Source organism: Trichinella spiralis, assembly GCF_000181795.1.
Source record: "Trichinella spiralis strain ISS 195 chromosome Unknown Scfld610, whole genome shotgun sequence".
NCBI classification, from domain to species: Eukaryota; Metazoa; Nematoda; class Enoplea; order Trichinellida; family Trichinellidae; genus Trichinella; species Trichinella spiralis.
The window spans coordinates 535,248-549,583 of NW_003527549.1; the positions used below are offsets into that span (position 1 = coordinate 535,248).

The 14,336-nt window shown below is 43.8% G+C and overlaps 5 protein-coding genes across 5 annotated transcripts; 1 reads left to right on the plus strand and 4 right to left on the minus strand.

Moving 5' to 3' along the window:
- Window positions 1–267: 267 nt before the first annotated feature.
- Window positions 268–4,040, minus strand: Tsp_09963 (putative transcription factor COE1). Its single transcript, XM_003370704.1, has 2 exons — window positions 1,875–4,040; window positions 268–1,383 (listed from the first exon to the last, which is right to left on the minus strand). Exons 1-2 carry the CDS (start codon window positions 4,038–4,040, stop codon window positions 268–270), a joined length of 3,282 nt encoding a protein of 1,093 aa, XP_003370752.1.
- A 768-nt stretch (window positions 4,041–4,808) lies between these two features.
- Tsp_09964 (retrovirus-related Pol polyprotein from transposon 412) lies at window positions 4,809–7,162 on the plus strand. The gene is made up of 3 exons (XM_003370705.1): window positions 4,809–5,234; window positions 5,278–5,810; window positions 5,893–7,162. Exons 1-3 carry the CDS (start codon window positions 4,809–4,811, stop codon window positions 7,160–7,162), a joined length of 2,229 nt encoding a protein of 742 aa, XP_003370753.1.
- Window positions 7,163–8,098: 936 nt separating this feature from the next.
- Tsp_09965 (retrovirus-related Pol polyprotein from transposon gypsy) lies at window positions 8,099–9,464 on the minus strand. The gene is made up of 4 exons (XM_003370706.1): window positions 9,454–9,464; window positions 8,872–8,969; window positions 8,362–8,837; window positions 8,099–8,341 (listed from the first exon to the last, which is right to left on the minus strand). The coding sequence occupies exons 1-4, from the start codon at window positions 9,462–9,464 to the stop codon at window positions 8,099–8,101; spliced, it is 828 nt and encodes a 275-aa protein (XP_003370754.1).
- A 162-nt stretch (window positions 9,465–9,626) lies between these two features.
- Tsp_09966 (zinc knuckle protein) lies at window positions 9,627–10,436 on the minus strand. The gene is made up of 3 exons (XM_003370707.1): window positions 10,357–10,436; window positions 9,983–10,223; window positions 9,627–9,947 (listed from the first exon to the last, which is right to left on the minus strand). Exons 1-3 carry the CDS (start codon window positions 10,434–10,436, stop codon window positions 9,627–9,629), a joined length of 642 nt encoding a protein of 213 aa, XP_003370755.1.
- Window positions 10,437–11,927: 1,491 nt separating this feature from the next.
- On the minus strand, window positions 11,928–13,092 carry Tsp_09967 (pyridoxamine 5'-phosphate oxidase). The gene is made up of 6 exons (XM_003370708.1): window positions 13,068–13,092; window positions 12,862–13,016; window positions 12,715–12,773; window positions 12,487–12,586; window positions 12,238–12,420; window positions 11,928–12,170 (listed from the first exon to the last, which is right to left on the minus strand). The coding sequence occupies exons 1-6, from the start codon at window positions 13,090–13,092 to the stop codon at window positions 11,928–11,930; spliced, it is 765 nt and encodes a 254-aa protein (XP_003370756.1).
- Window positions 13,093–14,336: the final 1,244 nt, after the last annotated feature.

The window sequence follows — 14,336 nt, forward strand, 5'->3', positions numbered from 1 at the left end:
CAGGCAGGGTCGTACTATGCCGAAAACGTCGGCACCATGCGGTCACTCGGATCAACCTCTCAAAACTGGAATACCTACCCGGGTTGATGACATTGACCGTATCCTGCGGCGGTGAGACCGTCACCAATACAGCAGTCGTTCGACGTTCCTTTTCGAACACCTCTAGGCTCTTAATCCTTTCCTCTCTTTCGGCTTCCGGCCAGGTTTCGGGGGAACCTCGCAACCAGGTCGGGCCTTGCCCCCACTTCAGTGAAGTAGAGAGATTCTTCACACTACAACCTCGGCTAGCAAGGTCCGCCGGGTTATCTTCAGTGGGGATGTATCATGGTTTCCCGGGAAGACTGCTGGGTGTTGCACGGATGCTGGCAGGTCTAAATTCCCCAGGCGACCTCCCGCGCGTAGCACTCCGCGCTCATCAAGGTAAGGGTCAAGTTGACTGATGCGACTGTGCTCTGCGACACGACCGTGGCGCACCAGAGCTTGAATTTCTGCTTGAAACTCTTCCTCTTGTGTCCGTCGGACCCACATCTCTTCGGCCTCATGTAACTCCCAAGCGGTCAAGTTGCCGACATGCCGTTCGCTCACTGAGGAACGGCAGTTCTTCGCAAATCTCCGGCAGTAGGCGCTGATTCGGAATAACTTTTTGATGTCACCATACCTACCCGGATGTAAGGGTTCTTCGGTGGTTTGTACGGTCATTAAGGTACAAGTGGCATGTTTCGAGGTGCGCTCTTCCCCTGGTGGAATCAGAGGGTTGCGCTCGTGATTTTCCTGTCTCCGCGGCCATGCTTGCTGCGGTCTTGCAAGCCATGTTGGCCCGTGCCACCATACGTTTCCTTCTGCGAGTTTCGTCACAGTCACGCCCCGGTTCAACCAGTCAGCCGGGTTGTCCTTTCCTGAGCAGTGTCTCCAGGACGCCGGTTCCACCAGTTGTTGGATCTCTTCGACTCGATTTCGGACAAATGGTTTCCAGCGACTGGCTGCCGACCTTACCCAAGACAGAGCAACTTCGCTGTCGCACCAACACGTGATAGAGTGGATCGGCAGACTCAGCGCTCTCTGCGTGTAGTGCACTAGCCTAGCCGCGACCAAGGCCCCCATGAGCTCCAATCTTGGGAGATTCAATCGCTTTATGGGGGCGACGCGGGATTTTGCAGTGACCAAACTCACTAACGCAAGCGGAGCGGAGGCTTCCACGCGCAAGTAAATCACTGCGCCGTAGGCCAGTTCTGATGCATCGCAAAACGCGTGGAGCTCAACACGCTTGGCTTCAACCAGCGCTACCGGTACTAGTGCTCGAGGGACGGTGATGAGTGGAAGCTCTTCCAGTTCTTGTTTCCACTTAACCCATAGATGATCCACATCATCTGGCAAGGGTTCGTCCTAAAGAGTTCCAAGTTGCCACAAAGATTGAAATAGGATTTTGGCTCTTACCATGAAAGGGGCCAGGAAGCCCATTGGGTCGAAGATGCTGGATGCCGTGCTTAGCATCTGGCGCTTGGAATCCCGGCCGTCACGGCTCGGTGTTCTCGGAGGGATGAAGGACAAGTGGTCCCTTGAACGGTTCCAGTAAATTCCCAAGGTTTTCCAAAGGCATCACCGGGTTTCGGTCGATCGCCTCTCCGTTGGGATCGCTCTGAGTGCAGCCGGCTCATTGCTGGCCCACTTATGCAGGTGGAACCCTCCAGATGCCATCAGCTCTTCCAGCTGGGTGGCCAGCGTCCTTGCCTCATCAGGTGACTCACAGGATGTTGCCAAGTCATCCACATACATGTTGCACAGCACTTCTGATGCCGCTCGTGGTGCTGTGGCTTGGTGTCGTCGGGCATGCACCCTCACGGTGCTCACGGCTAAGAATGGGGAGCAAGTTAAACCGAAACACACCCTGGTGAGTCGGTACTTGCAAACCTCTTGTGTCTCGTCTCTCCAGAGAAATCAGCAAGCGTATCGGTCTTCTTCTCGGATTTGAACCTGGAGGTACATGTTTTCAATATCCGCCTGTAGGCCAACCCGGAAGCGGCGAAAGCGAAGGAGAGCCTTAACAGGTCCATCTGGATGGGGGGTCCAGCCTCCAGCTGACTGTTCAATGAAGTCTCTCCGTAACGCGCTGAGCCGTCAAACACCACGCGGCATTTCCGTTCTTCGCCTTCTCCCTTGTAGACCGCATGGTGTGGGAGGTACCATGTGCGCTTTGGGGGGCCGGACTCTGTTGCTGGTTCAGCCCAGCCGTTCACCAGATACCGCCGCATGGTTGACGAGTAATCACAACTGTCCTTGTCACTTTGTGCTAGGCGTCGCTCAACCGTGGTTAGCCGGCGCATGGCTTGTTTGACGTTGACCGGAAGGTCCGGTTGGCCTTCGCTCAACAGGAGACCAACTTGGTATCTCTCTCCGTTAAAGGACAGGGATTTCTCAAATCGTTCCATCATCCTTGTATCCTCAGGTGCGACGTCATCCTCTGGGGTAATTCCCATTGCTTCGATTTCCCAAAATTTTCGCAGTGCAGCGTCTGTCGGTTCCTTTACTTTCGTCAAGAGGACCCTCGCTTCCTTACTCGGGCTTGAATGGGGTTTTCCACAAATTATCCAGCCAAGTAATGTTTCTAGAGCAATCGAGCCGGTCGCGTTTCTTTTCATACGGCCCGTGACAAAATCGTAATAATGATCGACACCAATCAGTATGTCGATCGTCAGCGGTCGCTGCGGTTTTGATTGCTGCCCAACTTCCGTCCGAGCGGCGTCCTTGTCCTTGTTACTCAGCGAGCAGCTCATGCTATGGGGGATTTTTCCACAAATACGGGGAATGGCCAACGCTTCAACGCGGCGTCTCAACGCCGGTTGATCCGCGACGCTGTCGGCTCCCAGACTGAATTCCACCCTTCTTAGTCGTCGCTGTGGCGCCAAGCTACCACCAACTGACTCAAGTCGAACCTTCTCGTAAAACCCCGTGAGGCCAAGGGCTTCGGCAATGTCCTTCCGAATAAAAGATACCTGCGCACCGGTGTCGAGGAGGCAGTTCACTACCGCGTGAGTCCCATCTGGTCCATACGCACGTGCACGCACAATCTGGAGGAGAGCCCCTTTGCCATTTCCCTTGGCCAGCATGCCTCGTTGCACGCTGCTTGGTTCCGTCCGGTTGGCCGACTCCCTCGGTGTGCTTGAATGCAACAGCTCATGATGAGTTTGTTCGCACCCATCCACTGCGCATGTTCGATTCTCACGGCAGTTTTTTGCCAGATGGCCGGCCTCCAAACATTTGAAACAAACGCCCTTGGATCTTGCCATGACCATCCTCCTCGGCAGGTCTGCCCTTGTAAACTTCTCGCAAACGGCACCCTTGTGCTTACCTTCACAGAATGGGCAGTTTCCAAGGGCAGCGACTGCCAATGCAGCAGCTGAAGATGTGACACGGTCCGCGTTTTTCCATGTGGAACGCGACAGTTTCCTTGGGGACCTTCGATGTTCCGACCTTCCTACCGACCTTTCTCCGTCCTCTTCCAATGGTTTGGTGAGTAAATTCGCCTGCCATTGAGCGAATTCAAGGAATTTCTGGAGGTTGTCTTCATCTTCTCCTGCATCCGGCCCTAGCTTCGTGTCCCATGCCTTTAGCAGTTCCAGAGGGAATTTATCCCTCACCATTGGCATCATGGACTCACTCAAAGGGAGAGGGCTAGCGAATGGATCCTTGTTCAGTGCCACGAGGCAGCGCAGATGCTTCGTCACTTCATCCACAAGTGATTGGATGCCACGCATCGACATCTCGCTGCACGCTGGCAACTTCCACAGTGCCGTCAGGTGTTCGCGCACCACCATTCTTGGCCGGCCAAAGCGGGTCTTGAGAATACTTACGGCCTGCGGGTAGTTGGCTGCAGTGAGCGGAATTCCCTCAATGGAGCTCCGCGCTCTCCCTTCAGTGCTGGATATCAGGTAGGTGAACTTGGTGGCGGCATCCAGGTCGCTTCGGTTGTGTATGCTTGCCTCAAATTGGGCCCAGAAAGTGGGGAATTCCAAAACTTTCCCTGAAAACTGCAGGAGCTTCATCTCCGGCAGTCTCCCGTTTCCGGCCCTGACGGCCGGTCTGCAAGAATCATCGCTGTCGATGCCCATGGGACGGTTTCCGTGCGCCTCCTCAATTATTGCGCACGCTCGGGATTTCCGCTGTCTGAACAGCTTTCGCCACTTTGACCAGTCTTCTATCGCGGACTGACGCTCTTCTCCATCCAAGTCCAATACCAATTCACCTTGGAATGCGTCTGACTCATGGTAGATCGTTTCCGTGAGGGAGATCTGCTCCTTGATCTCGCGGACGTCGGCTGACTCTAAGCACAACTCCTCGAGTTCTGCCAACAATTGGTTCAAACGATCCTCGTTCGCAGCAAGCTTCTTGGATCTGACCTTCGCAGCAGACGCCGTGGTATTCACAATCCGTAGGTCGCTTGCTTCAACAATCTTGCTCGTGATACCAAAGTTCACGATTATCCGGCTCGGAGGACCAAAATGTTATAGCGAAATCACAGTTTCGCCCTCGAGTCACACTAATTACCGTCGCAATAACGGTCAATCAAAACCAAACCAAGTGTTGACACAGTTTATTAAAACAACTAACTAACAAGCCAGGACAATACAACTGGAATTCACGCAATATCACACAACACACTGACAACTACACTATAAGCAACCCTTTTCAAGGTCACCGATCGCAACACACCGAATTACACAACAACAACTGACGTCACTACTGGGCCTACCGTACTCTTTACTGATTCGCAGGTTCCCACAACCGTAACCTGGCTGTTACGTCCGTAACAGATGGATTATCGGAAGTTAAACCACCACACAAAAAACGACGCCCAGCCGCTACCAAAGATCGAGGAGACCTTGGAAACGCTCAGCGGAGCGACTTGGTTCTCAACCTTAGATTTGGCCAGTGGATACTGGCAAGTTGAAGTGGCGGACGAAGACAAGGAAAAGACGGCGTTCACTACCCCATTTGGGCTATATCAATTCCGGGTAATGCCATTTGGCCTCTGCAATGCGCCAGCCACATTCCAACGGTTAATGGAAACTGTACTCTGCGGGTTACACTGGACGACTTGCATGGTGTACTTGGATGATATAATCGTGTTCAGTAAAGATGCAACAGAACACCTGGAAAAATTAGACGAAGTGTTTTCACGGTTGCAAGGAGCCGGCTTGAAAATAAAGCCAACCAAGTGTCAACTTTTCCAAGAAAAAGTGAAATACTTAGGTCACATAGTATCACGCGATGAACGTACAGCCAGACCCTGAAAAGATCAAAGCAGTCGAACAGTGGCCTACCCCGAGATGCGCCAAAGAACTGCAGCAGTTTCTTGGTTTGGCATCGTACTACCGACGATTCGTCAAAGGATTTGCCCAGTTGGCAGAGCCACTCCATCGGCTGTCAGAAAAAGGAAAACAGTGGAATTGGACAGACCAGTGTGAAAAGGCATTTGCGTTCCTGAAAACTCAGCTGACAAAACAACCAGTGCTAGCACATCCCAATTTCAAAATCCTATTTGTGGTCGACACGGACGCCAGTGGTGATGGGTTAGGAGCTGTACTGTCACAGATCATAGCGGGGCAGGAACGCGTAGTAGCATTCGCTAGTCGCACGCTGAGCAAAACAGAAAGAAAATACTGTGCGACCAGAAGAGAAATGTTGGCTTTGGTGTGGGCACTAAAGCAATTCCGATGTTTTCTATACGGCAGACGATTCACAGTAAGAACAGATCATGGTAGTTTGACATGGCTGAGAAACTTCAAAGAACCAGAGGGCCAAGTTGCACGATGGTTGGAGCAACTGGCGGAATTCGACTTTGAAGTTTATTCATCGTCCCGGCAGAAAACATCAGAACGCTGACGCGCTTTCCAGGGAGGCATGTGAGCAATGTGGCCAAAACACCTCCACACCTTGCGCGGCTGTCAGCAGCATAATGAGAAAACGTCATAAGTGGGAACCCAGTCTAATATGGCCGGTATGGACACCAACCCAATTGGAGATAGCGCAAGAGAAAGATCAAGACATCGCACAAATGCGCAAATGGGTGGCAAGTAAGATAGTTCCAACCAGGTGCCCGCCTGACAGTAGCAGGACCCTGCAAAGTCTGCTGTCACAGAAAGACCAGATGATTATAAAAGACGGCATACTTTTTCGCAGACGATTGGCAACACACGTTGATCACAGGGCAGGATATCAATTCGTGGTACCACAAATACTACGACAAGAAATCCTGCACGGTCTACCTAGTGGCCCTGAAGGTGGCCATTTAGGAAAAAAGAAAACTCTCTGGAAAGTACGTCAGAGATTTCATTGGCCAGACCTAAGCGAAGACGTAGCTGACTGGTGTAGGAAATGCCAGGAATGCAGTCAGCGGAAAAACGGAAGCAAGCGTCATCAAGGGCAATTGCAACCGCACACAGCACCGTATCCGATGAGTCGAATTGGTGTCGACATCATAGGACCATTCCAGTGGACAGAACGAGGAAACAGGTACATTTTGACGGTCCAAGACTATTTTTCAAAATGGCCAGAAGCATATCCCATTCCGGACATGACCGCCAACACAGTCGCACGAACATTAGTTAACGAGTTCATATGTCGTTACGGTGCCCCAGAATCACTGCACAGTGATCAAGGACGAAACTTTGAGGCAGCCCTGATTAAGGAACTGTGTGAGACATTTGACATCCACAAAACAAGAACAACACCTTATCATCCACAGTCCAATGGGCTAGTCGAGAGGTTCCACCGAACACTGTTAGCCATGCTCAGCGCAAGAGCAACAACAGACAGAAGGAACTGGGACCTGGTACTCCCAATGACACTCTTGGCATACCGAACAAGCATCCACGAGTCGACGAAGGCCACGCCTTGCAGAATCCTGTTCGGACGAGAAGCCGCTCTACCGATAGACGTCATGTACGGACTGCCAGAAATACCTCCGCAAACACGAGCAGAATACATATGGAAGTTGAGAAACGATTTAGCGGACAGTTGCAAAGAAATAAGGGAAAAGCTTAAAACAGAGTCGCGACGTCAGAAAAAATGGTACGACAGAGGAACCACTGATTATAAATTTAACATCGATGACAAAGTCTGGCTGGCTTTGTCAGGGCGCTACAAAGTGCATGATATTTATTAACAAATCCGAACAAGGACCGCCACCAATCCACCACCGTAAAATTCCAGAACCAACAACCACAATCGCTCGCTACCAACCACTGTGATGCCGTAATCTTTTTTCATCTTCAAATATCCATCTGTTTACGGTAGCTTTATTGTTCTTCCACTTCGTCGTCTGCCCAAATACAGTTGTCAGGTCGGCCCGCGTCTACTACATTTCATTCAGTTTTATTTGAACTTAATTGTCCTTAATTAAAGAAAAATTATGAAAAAAGCAGGCATTTTATTTAATAAAATTGTATTTTGAAAAAAAAACAATGTTGTGAACAAAGGCAACAAAGACATTAGTACCTGATCATCCTCAAGACGGTGACGTACTGTAGGTTGAGAAAGTGACCAAGGTGGTGAAAAGTGTACCTGATCTGAGTGGTCGTACCAGTAATTTATGTTCTGTTTCGTGTTTGTCTTCATATATTGTGTAGTGGTGTAATAATTAACTCAAAAGCCGAGTTTTATTAGACAGAACGTAGCCAATATATGAGGTACAATCATAAGATAATGTTATAGTATCACGTAAGATTATCAGGTAAGGCAACTGGGTTTAGTGTACCCACTGCATTCACTCCTCATCTAGTATTGGACGTAGTCCTGCAGGCGCTGTGGTGCTCGTCTTATTCTTGTGGAGCGTCGTGGTGGTGTTTTCTGACGTTCATTTCTTGTCAATGTGTCCTCTTCGCTTTCTGAATTTTCTGATGTAGGGTCGTTCGCGTCCGGTTTTTTTCCCTTTTCACCTTCTTTGCAAGGAGCTCATTAGATAACATTCTAGAAAAGAATGATACGGGCTTTCCAAGCAGACTGAGGGTCGCGGCTATGGCGTGATCAGAGGCGTCTGTCTCTACCGTGAATGGGAGTTCATCATCGATGGCAGTCACTACAGAGTTCACTATGTCCTTTTTCAGCGCTTTAAAAGCATCCACAGCTGGCTGAGGCAAGGGAAACTTTGTGCATCTAGCCAAAGCGTGTATTTTCTCTGAGAATCTAGGTATCCATTGGGAATAAGCAGCGAACATCCCAAGCACTCTTCGAAGTGATGCTGTTGAAGTGAAATGCTTGGAAGGGGAAACTGTTGAAGTGGTTTGAATCTCTCTGGGTCAGGTTTTAATGTTCCCTGTTCGATGATGTATCCGAGTAGTTTTATCTGGGTCTCTGTGAACTCACATTTGTCCTTATAAGCGTCTGATTGTATTTCTCAGCGAGTTCTCTATATCTATTCAGGTTTTTGTCGTGATCTTCTTCATTCATGCCACAGATTGTAACGTTATCAACGTAGACAAAACTATCTTTTAATTTTTCTACTCGAAGGATGTTATCCATAACTCTTTGGAAACATGCAGCACCGTTCATAACTCCAAATGGAATACGTTTGAACTGGTAAAGTCTTCCGCCAGCTTCAAAGGCCGTATATGGTTTGTCTCTAGCGTTGATGGGAATTTGGTAATACGCCCTCTTTAGATCGACGGTACTGAAGAAATGGTATTTCGATATAGCTTGTACCATATCGTTGATTTTAGGTAGAGGGTACGCATGAAGTAGTGTAAAGCGGTTAATAGTTTGAGAATAGTCGATAATCATGCGCTTCTTGTGATTATCACTAGTCACTACGAGGGCCTGCGCTCTCCATGGAGAGCAGCTTTCTTCAATGATATTCTCTGCTAAGAATCGTCTTACTTCGTCGTTGATGAACTTTGCTTCCGCAACAGAATATCTTCTTGATTTCACCGCCACCGGTTTGCACTTGGTAGAGAGATTCGCGAATAGGGAAAGGGCTGGGATTTTGGTTAACGTTAGACCGCAGATGGTTTAGGGAGCTTTTGGTCCGCCAAAAGAGACAGTCAGGTTAGAGTATAGTTGTAGTATATCTTGTCCGATAATGACGTCAATACAGGCTGTAAACGATGAAACGATAGACATAACCGATCAGCTTTTAGACTTACTGTATTGAACAAATGGTGCGTGGGTGTCAGTGTGATCTGCTGTGTTGAGACCTGCTGTGTTGTGACCTGTTCGTATCTGTTATTCTGTGTATATTTCCGTAGCTTTTCTTAGTTTGACTTTTGAAACCTCGTGCTATTCTGTTTCTATTACGTGTGAGTAAATATTTATATATTACTCGAGTAATCCAGGAAACGAAAGAAGAGGTTGTGATAGGAATCGGTCTTATTGAAGCTCTACGAAAGACAATCACTTAACGGTTGTTCTTGCTCAACTGAATTTCGTAAATTGCGGCAAGAACTCTACAGGAAGCCTTACTTGATTGTCATTATTGAACCTTTTCCTACATAGGCATTCAGTAAAATGTGCAGTTTGGAATTGGAATAATGAAAGCCATGTAATTCAATGTTTGCTATGGCATAGCCTGTGATGTCGAGGCTAAGAACCTTTCCATCAGCCGGCAGTAGTTTCATCTCCAAGGTTTTACATAATCACTCATCGATAAAGCTGAGAGAGCTGCCAGTGTCGATCAGAGCTGTAATGTTGGCCCCGTTGATTTTAGCTTCTACTATGGCATTTTTCAATTCAGTAGCCGTTGACGAAGAGGAAGAGCTGATTAACGATGTAACCGAAACGGAAGCGGTTCGTTTGGAGGCGCTTCTGCATACATTCGCGAAATGACCTACTTTCCCACAGTTATTACACGTGGTGTTTCTCGCAGGGCAATTAGCACGCGGATGTCGCCGTTTCTCACAAAAGTAGTATTCTTGTTTAATCGCAGCTGACGTATTAGTTATTTCAAATCCCAGGGTCTGCAGCGCTCACTAAGTTAATAATCAGGTTGGACTTGGTATATAGCTCCGCATTTTCTTTGGCAGAGTTTAATGTCATGGCCTTCTTGTAGACTTATCACGCTATGTTCCAAAAGTCGCGTGCGGATTTCGATAGAGCTCATATTGTTTATGAAAGCGTCTCGAATAATCTCTTCGCGATATTGTTCAGCGGTAACATTTTTATACTCACAGTTTTTACTCAGTCGTTGGAGTGCATGTAGAAACTCTTCCAGCGATTCACCGTCTCGTTGCTTCCTGGAGATAAATTCATATCTGGCAAAAATCACGTTTTTTGGTTTAACATAAACTTCGTTCAGTTTCGCTATCGTATCGTCATAAGTCTTGCAGTCTTTCACGTATTCAAAAGTAGATCCGGTTAGGTAGAGACGTAAGATTTTCACGAGGTCGATTCCAGGTTCCACGGTCAGTTGAACAGAATCTTGGAATTGAAGTAGCTAGAACTTCCATTCCTTTTCTGCGTCTGGGGCAGTGGGATAGATAGCAAGTTTGTTCAAAGAGGGTGTCTTATTCATGATAACGAGCTGTCTAATAAATTGTAATAATTCACTCAAAAGCCGAGTTTTATTAGACAGAACGCAGCCAAGATTCAAGGTACAATCATAAAATAATGTTATAGTATCACATAAGATTATCAATTATTACTGTACCCACTACAAGTGGTTTATTATTGCACGTTTGCATTTGTTCCTAAGCTTTTATCTTTGTTGAATAAAGCTTGTTTCTATCAAATTGTCCTGCTTTATGTCATGTTCAGAAACGAACGTGGGTCGGATTCCGGTTAGGTGATCATTATTGATTTGACCTGGTGTCGTATAAAATTTACAGTCCCCTAGCTCACAAGCGACAGCGTTTTGTCGCTAACACTGAATTGTATCATTCGTCTTGTAAAATATCTTCTTTGAATTCGCTGATATTACTGGATTAATTTCTATTTTATATTTCAATTGTGAATGAAATTTCTTTTATGCAAAATTTGTCTATTATTGATTTAATAGAATTACTTTCTTTTTGACAATTTGATTGCTTTTCTGTCTGCAATGCTAATATGAGCATGCTCGTTGAGAAGTTTATTTCAACTGAATATTATTGAACAAATAGAAAAGAAAATGCAGTGTTTGCAAATTTTGAAATCTGACCAACACAAATTATGCAAATATTTAAAGTTAAAAAAATGTTTACCATACATTGCTAGTTTAGTACAATTGTAAACAGCTTGCAGGAAAAATGTGATTCAGTTTTACCTTCACGATCGAAGTTGGTTAAAAAAAGTATTGGCAAATTGTGCAATTTTGACAAGTGGTCTTTCTTTGACAGAAACATTGGTCGAAAATTATCAAGCAAAGAATAATAAATAAAAATTAAAAATATCAATTTATTATTTCGATCATTCTTTTAAATCATCACTTGTTAAAATTCAACAATTACCACAACATCTTTCAATCAATTGAAATAAGTTCTACTGTGCTTGCAATAATAATAAATGCTGTTGAATTGAAGAAGAATTAACGAGCAATTAAACGGATTTTCAATAAAATTCGCGTTGCAACTTGACTGTTTGTTGATTTGATTTAATAAAATTTTTGTATTAGGAAAACTGAATTTCAAAATTCTGCTAACACCAATTATTTTTTGTTCAATGAATTTTACCGATGTATAATTTTAATTAATTGAAGCCAAATTCCTGAACAAGACAAACAGAAAAATATATAAACCAAACAGACAAGGAAAAGAAAGCAAAACATTTAAAAAAACATAAAAATGTTCTCAGAAAGTGAAAAATGTCGATGTCGAAAAATGGGCAAGATATTATTATTATATATATTACATGTTTAACTTGATTAGTTGAACGGAAAAGATGAACTGTCACAATGAATGTCCCAAAAAAACAAACAAAGTGAAGAAATAAACAAAAAATTAAAATTATTATTTATGGATTTATCAAGGAGCTAAGCGTTCAAAAATCCAATCATCTTCGCCTCGATGCGTGACGGATGGATCGATCATTTCACCGGCTTTCTCTTTTCGGAATCTCAATCGATCGTGAAGTCGATTACTTTGTCCTTGCCAAAATTCAAAACAATCAGGAACAAGCACATAGCCGCCCCAACTCGACGGTCTTGGAACAGGACGATTTTGTTCCACAAATTTTTTCTTCACTTCGACAATTTTATTTTCTAAAAACTGTCAAAAATATGTCAATTAAAAATTTCAAAAAAAATATTACATAAACAAACAAACAGTTAGTTACCTGGCGGCTAGGAATTACCATACTCTGATGACTGACGTAGGCGGATAGTGCACTTTCGACTGGGCGAACTTTCCAATAAGCGTCCGAATCGGCGGCAGATGTTTTCTTTACAGTACCTTCTACCGAGATGCATCGATTCACGTCTGGCCAGTAAAACAGCAAACAAGCGGAAGCGTTGTTTGCCTGCAGTAGTGCGAATTTTCAAAATTATACTTTCGATTCGAAACAAATTTTATGCAAATTGTTTACCAATTCCCTGCCTTTACGACTTTCATAATCTGAATAAAACTGAAACCCATCTTTACTGAATGCCTTGAGAAGAACCATTCTACTGCTCGGCTTTCCATCGCTACAATTTTCACCAATATAAAAAAATCAAAATTGTGACGAAATGAACAACAACTCAATTTATTTAAATTCGACAATTTCTAAAAAGTAATCAATGTAAAACCCTCAGGAGAACTTTTTTCAACGTACAACATTTCACAACAGGCTTGCATGGAAATTACAAATTTGGTAAAATTTGAACCAATTGTCTTAATTTAAAATATTTCATTAAAAAAACATTTGAAATTAATTTTTTGCAAGTTTAGCCATTTGTCAGCCAACAGCTTACCAAGAAACTGTAGACAAAGCCATCGCGTTGACTTCGTATGAGCTATCTTTCATACGCTCTTGCGCATGCTTGAACCATTCGGCAAACAAGCCAAATGGTTCTTGGTAGTTCAACTCGGATTCCAAAATTGTGCACTTCGCGTTGCAATAAGGCTTACGTTCGTCTGAAAATTTTTAATCACTATCTGAAAGCAGAAAAGTGGAATTCTTTTCACCTCGCAGGTCCATTTCCGTCACCATATTCACAATATTCATTCACACACCAACAACTTACGATGATTTTCAAAATAATATTACCTGCAACATATGCATAAGTAAACAGTAGACATAAAATTATTTGAAGAAAAGCAAGTTTCATTAAATTAACATTGAATTGGAGGTGAATTTTACTAAATTTGCAGAAAAACATTCTCGAGTACTTTTATCTTTTCATCCATTTTATAATAAATTGCTTTCATCATGAAATATAATGAAATTATGCAATTTAAATCTGACAGTTTTTTTGCAAATTTTTCAAAGCACCAAATTATCACGATTAGGCTGACATTCGACATACAGTATTACAGAAAAATAGGCGTTATTTCTTATTTGTTCTATCCGTGACGTTAACTACGCCTGAAGAGTTTTTCATATTCGATATTAAAGTAATTGGTTGAATTTTATTGTTTTACGTGGATTGCACAGTCATCTTTTAAGGAAACACTGACTTGAAAAATAATCAATTGAGTTGAGAAATAATATGACTGATAGCTCGCAAATTGCATATTGATAGATTGCTTCCATATAAGTGAGTGAACAATCAAGTAATACGTGAAAATGCATCGAATGAACCACAGGAGAAGACAAACATTTTGCAGTGTTGAATGACTAATATTGCATTTTCTTTGCATTGCATAATAATAATAATTAATAAGCTTTGTAATCGATTTGTTTATTGTTTTGTGCTAGCGAACAGATTTAATTACAAAACTGCATTACATACATGTACATGTACAATAGTAAACTAGAAGAAAGAAAAAGAATATATTTGGACACGCCATAAATGCAATCCATTAATTAATCGATCAGTAAAAAGCAGTTGTATGAAACAAAGAAACAACTTTCACGGTAACAAATTGGAAAATAAAAAAATATTGACAACTAATCAGAAAGAATATTGTTTTTCTTATACTGACTGAAAAAAGTTTATCAAACTATAAATGATTGCAATTTCATTACTGCTTTACATTTTTTGATCTTTTTAAAGTTAGTTATCAATTTGCATAATTAAAATAAATTTTTGCAATAAATTAAATTATACAATTAACAGCGCTGCAATCAACGACTGGTCTCCTAGTAGTTTTGTTGTTTTAACAGGTGCTCAGTATATCATTTGCTTTGGTAAGTTCGTGTTTTCTTAAAACTTGGAGACTACTTTGTCATTTTTTCAACTTTAAATATATTCTTTGCTAAATAGTAATCACAACTATGGCTTTTAGCATATT

Excerpts from the sequence above, each read along its gene's own strand:
- Tsp_09963 (XM_003370704.1), bottom strand. The coding sequence starts at position 4,040 with ATGAAGCTCCTGCAGTTTTCAGGGAAAGTTTTGGAATTCCCCACTTTC. Across the intron at positions 1,384-1,874 it reads ACTCACCAGGGTGTGTTTCG|GACGAACCCTTGCCAGATGA; the intron begins GTTTAACTTGCT and ends GGAACTCTTTAG.
- Tsp_09964 (XM_003370705.1), top strand. The coding sequence starts at position 4,809 with ATGGATTATCGGAAGTTAAACCACCACACAAAAAACGACGCCCAGCCG. Across the intron at positions 5,235-5,277 it reads GTCAACTTTTCCAAGAAAAA|CCAGACCCTGAAAAGATCAA; the intron begins GTGAAATACTTA and ends ATGAACGTACAG. Across the intron at positions 5,811-5,892 it reads GAGGGCCAAGTTGCACGATG|GGAGGCATGTGAGCAATGTG; the intron begins GTTGGAGCAACT and ends CGCGCTTTCCAG.
- Tsp_09965 (XM_003370706.1), bottom strand. Across the intron at positions 8,838-8,871 it reads CAAAGTTCATCAACGACGAA|AAAGCTGCTCTCCATGGAGA; the intron begins GTAAGACGATTC and ends ATATCATTGAAG.
- Tsp_09966 (XM_003370707.1), bottom strand. The coding sequence starts at position 10,436 with ATGGAAGTTCTAGCTACTTCAATTCCAAGATTCTGTTCAACTGACCGT. Across the intron at positions 10,224-10,356 it reads CGACCTCGTGAAAATCTTAC|GAAGCAACGAGACGGTGAAT; the intron begins GTCTCTACCTAA and ends ATTTATCTCCAG. Across the intron at positions 9,948-9,982 it reads AATGCGGAGCTATATACCAA|ACCCTGGGATTTGAAATAAC; the intron begins GTCCAACCTGAT and ends TGAGCGCTGCAG.
- Tsp_09967 (XM_003370708.1), bottom strand. The coding sequence starts at position 13,092 with ATGGTGACGGAAATGGACCTGCGAG. Across the intron at positions 13,017-13,067 it reads GACGGAAATGGACCTGCGAG|ACGAACGTAAGCCTTATTGC; the intron begins GTGAAAAGAATT and ends AAAAATTTTCAG. Across the intron at positions 12,587-12,714 it reads CAAGCCTGTTGTGAAATGTT|CGATGGAAAGCCGAGCAGTA; the intron begins GTACGTTGAAAA and ends TGAAAATTGTAG.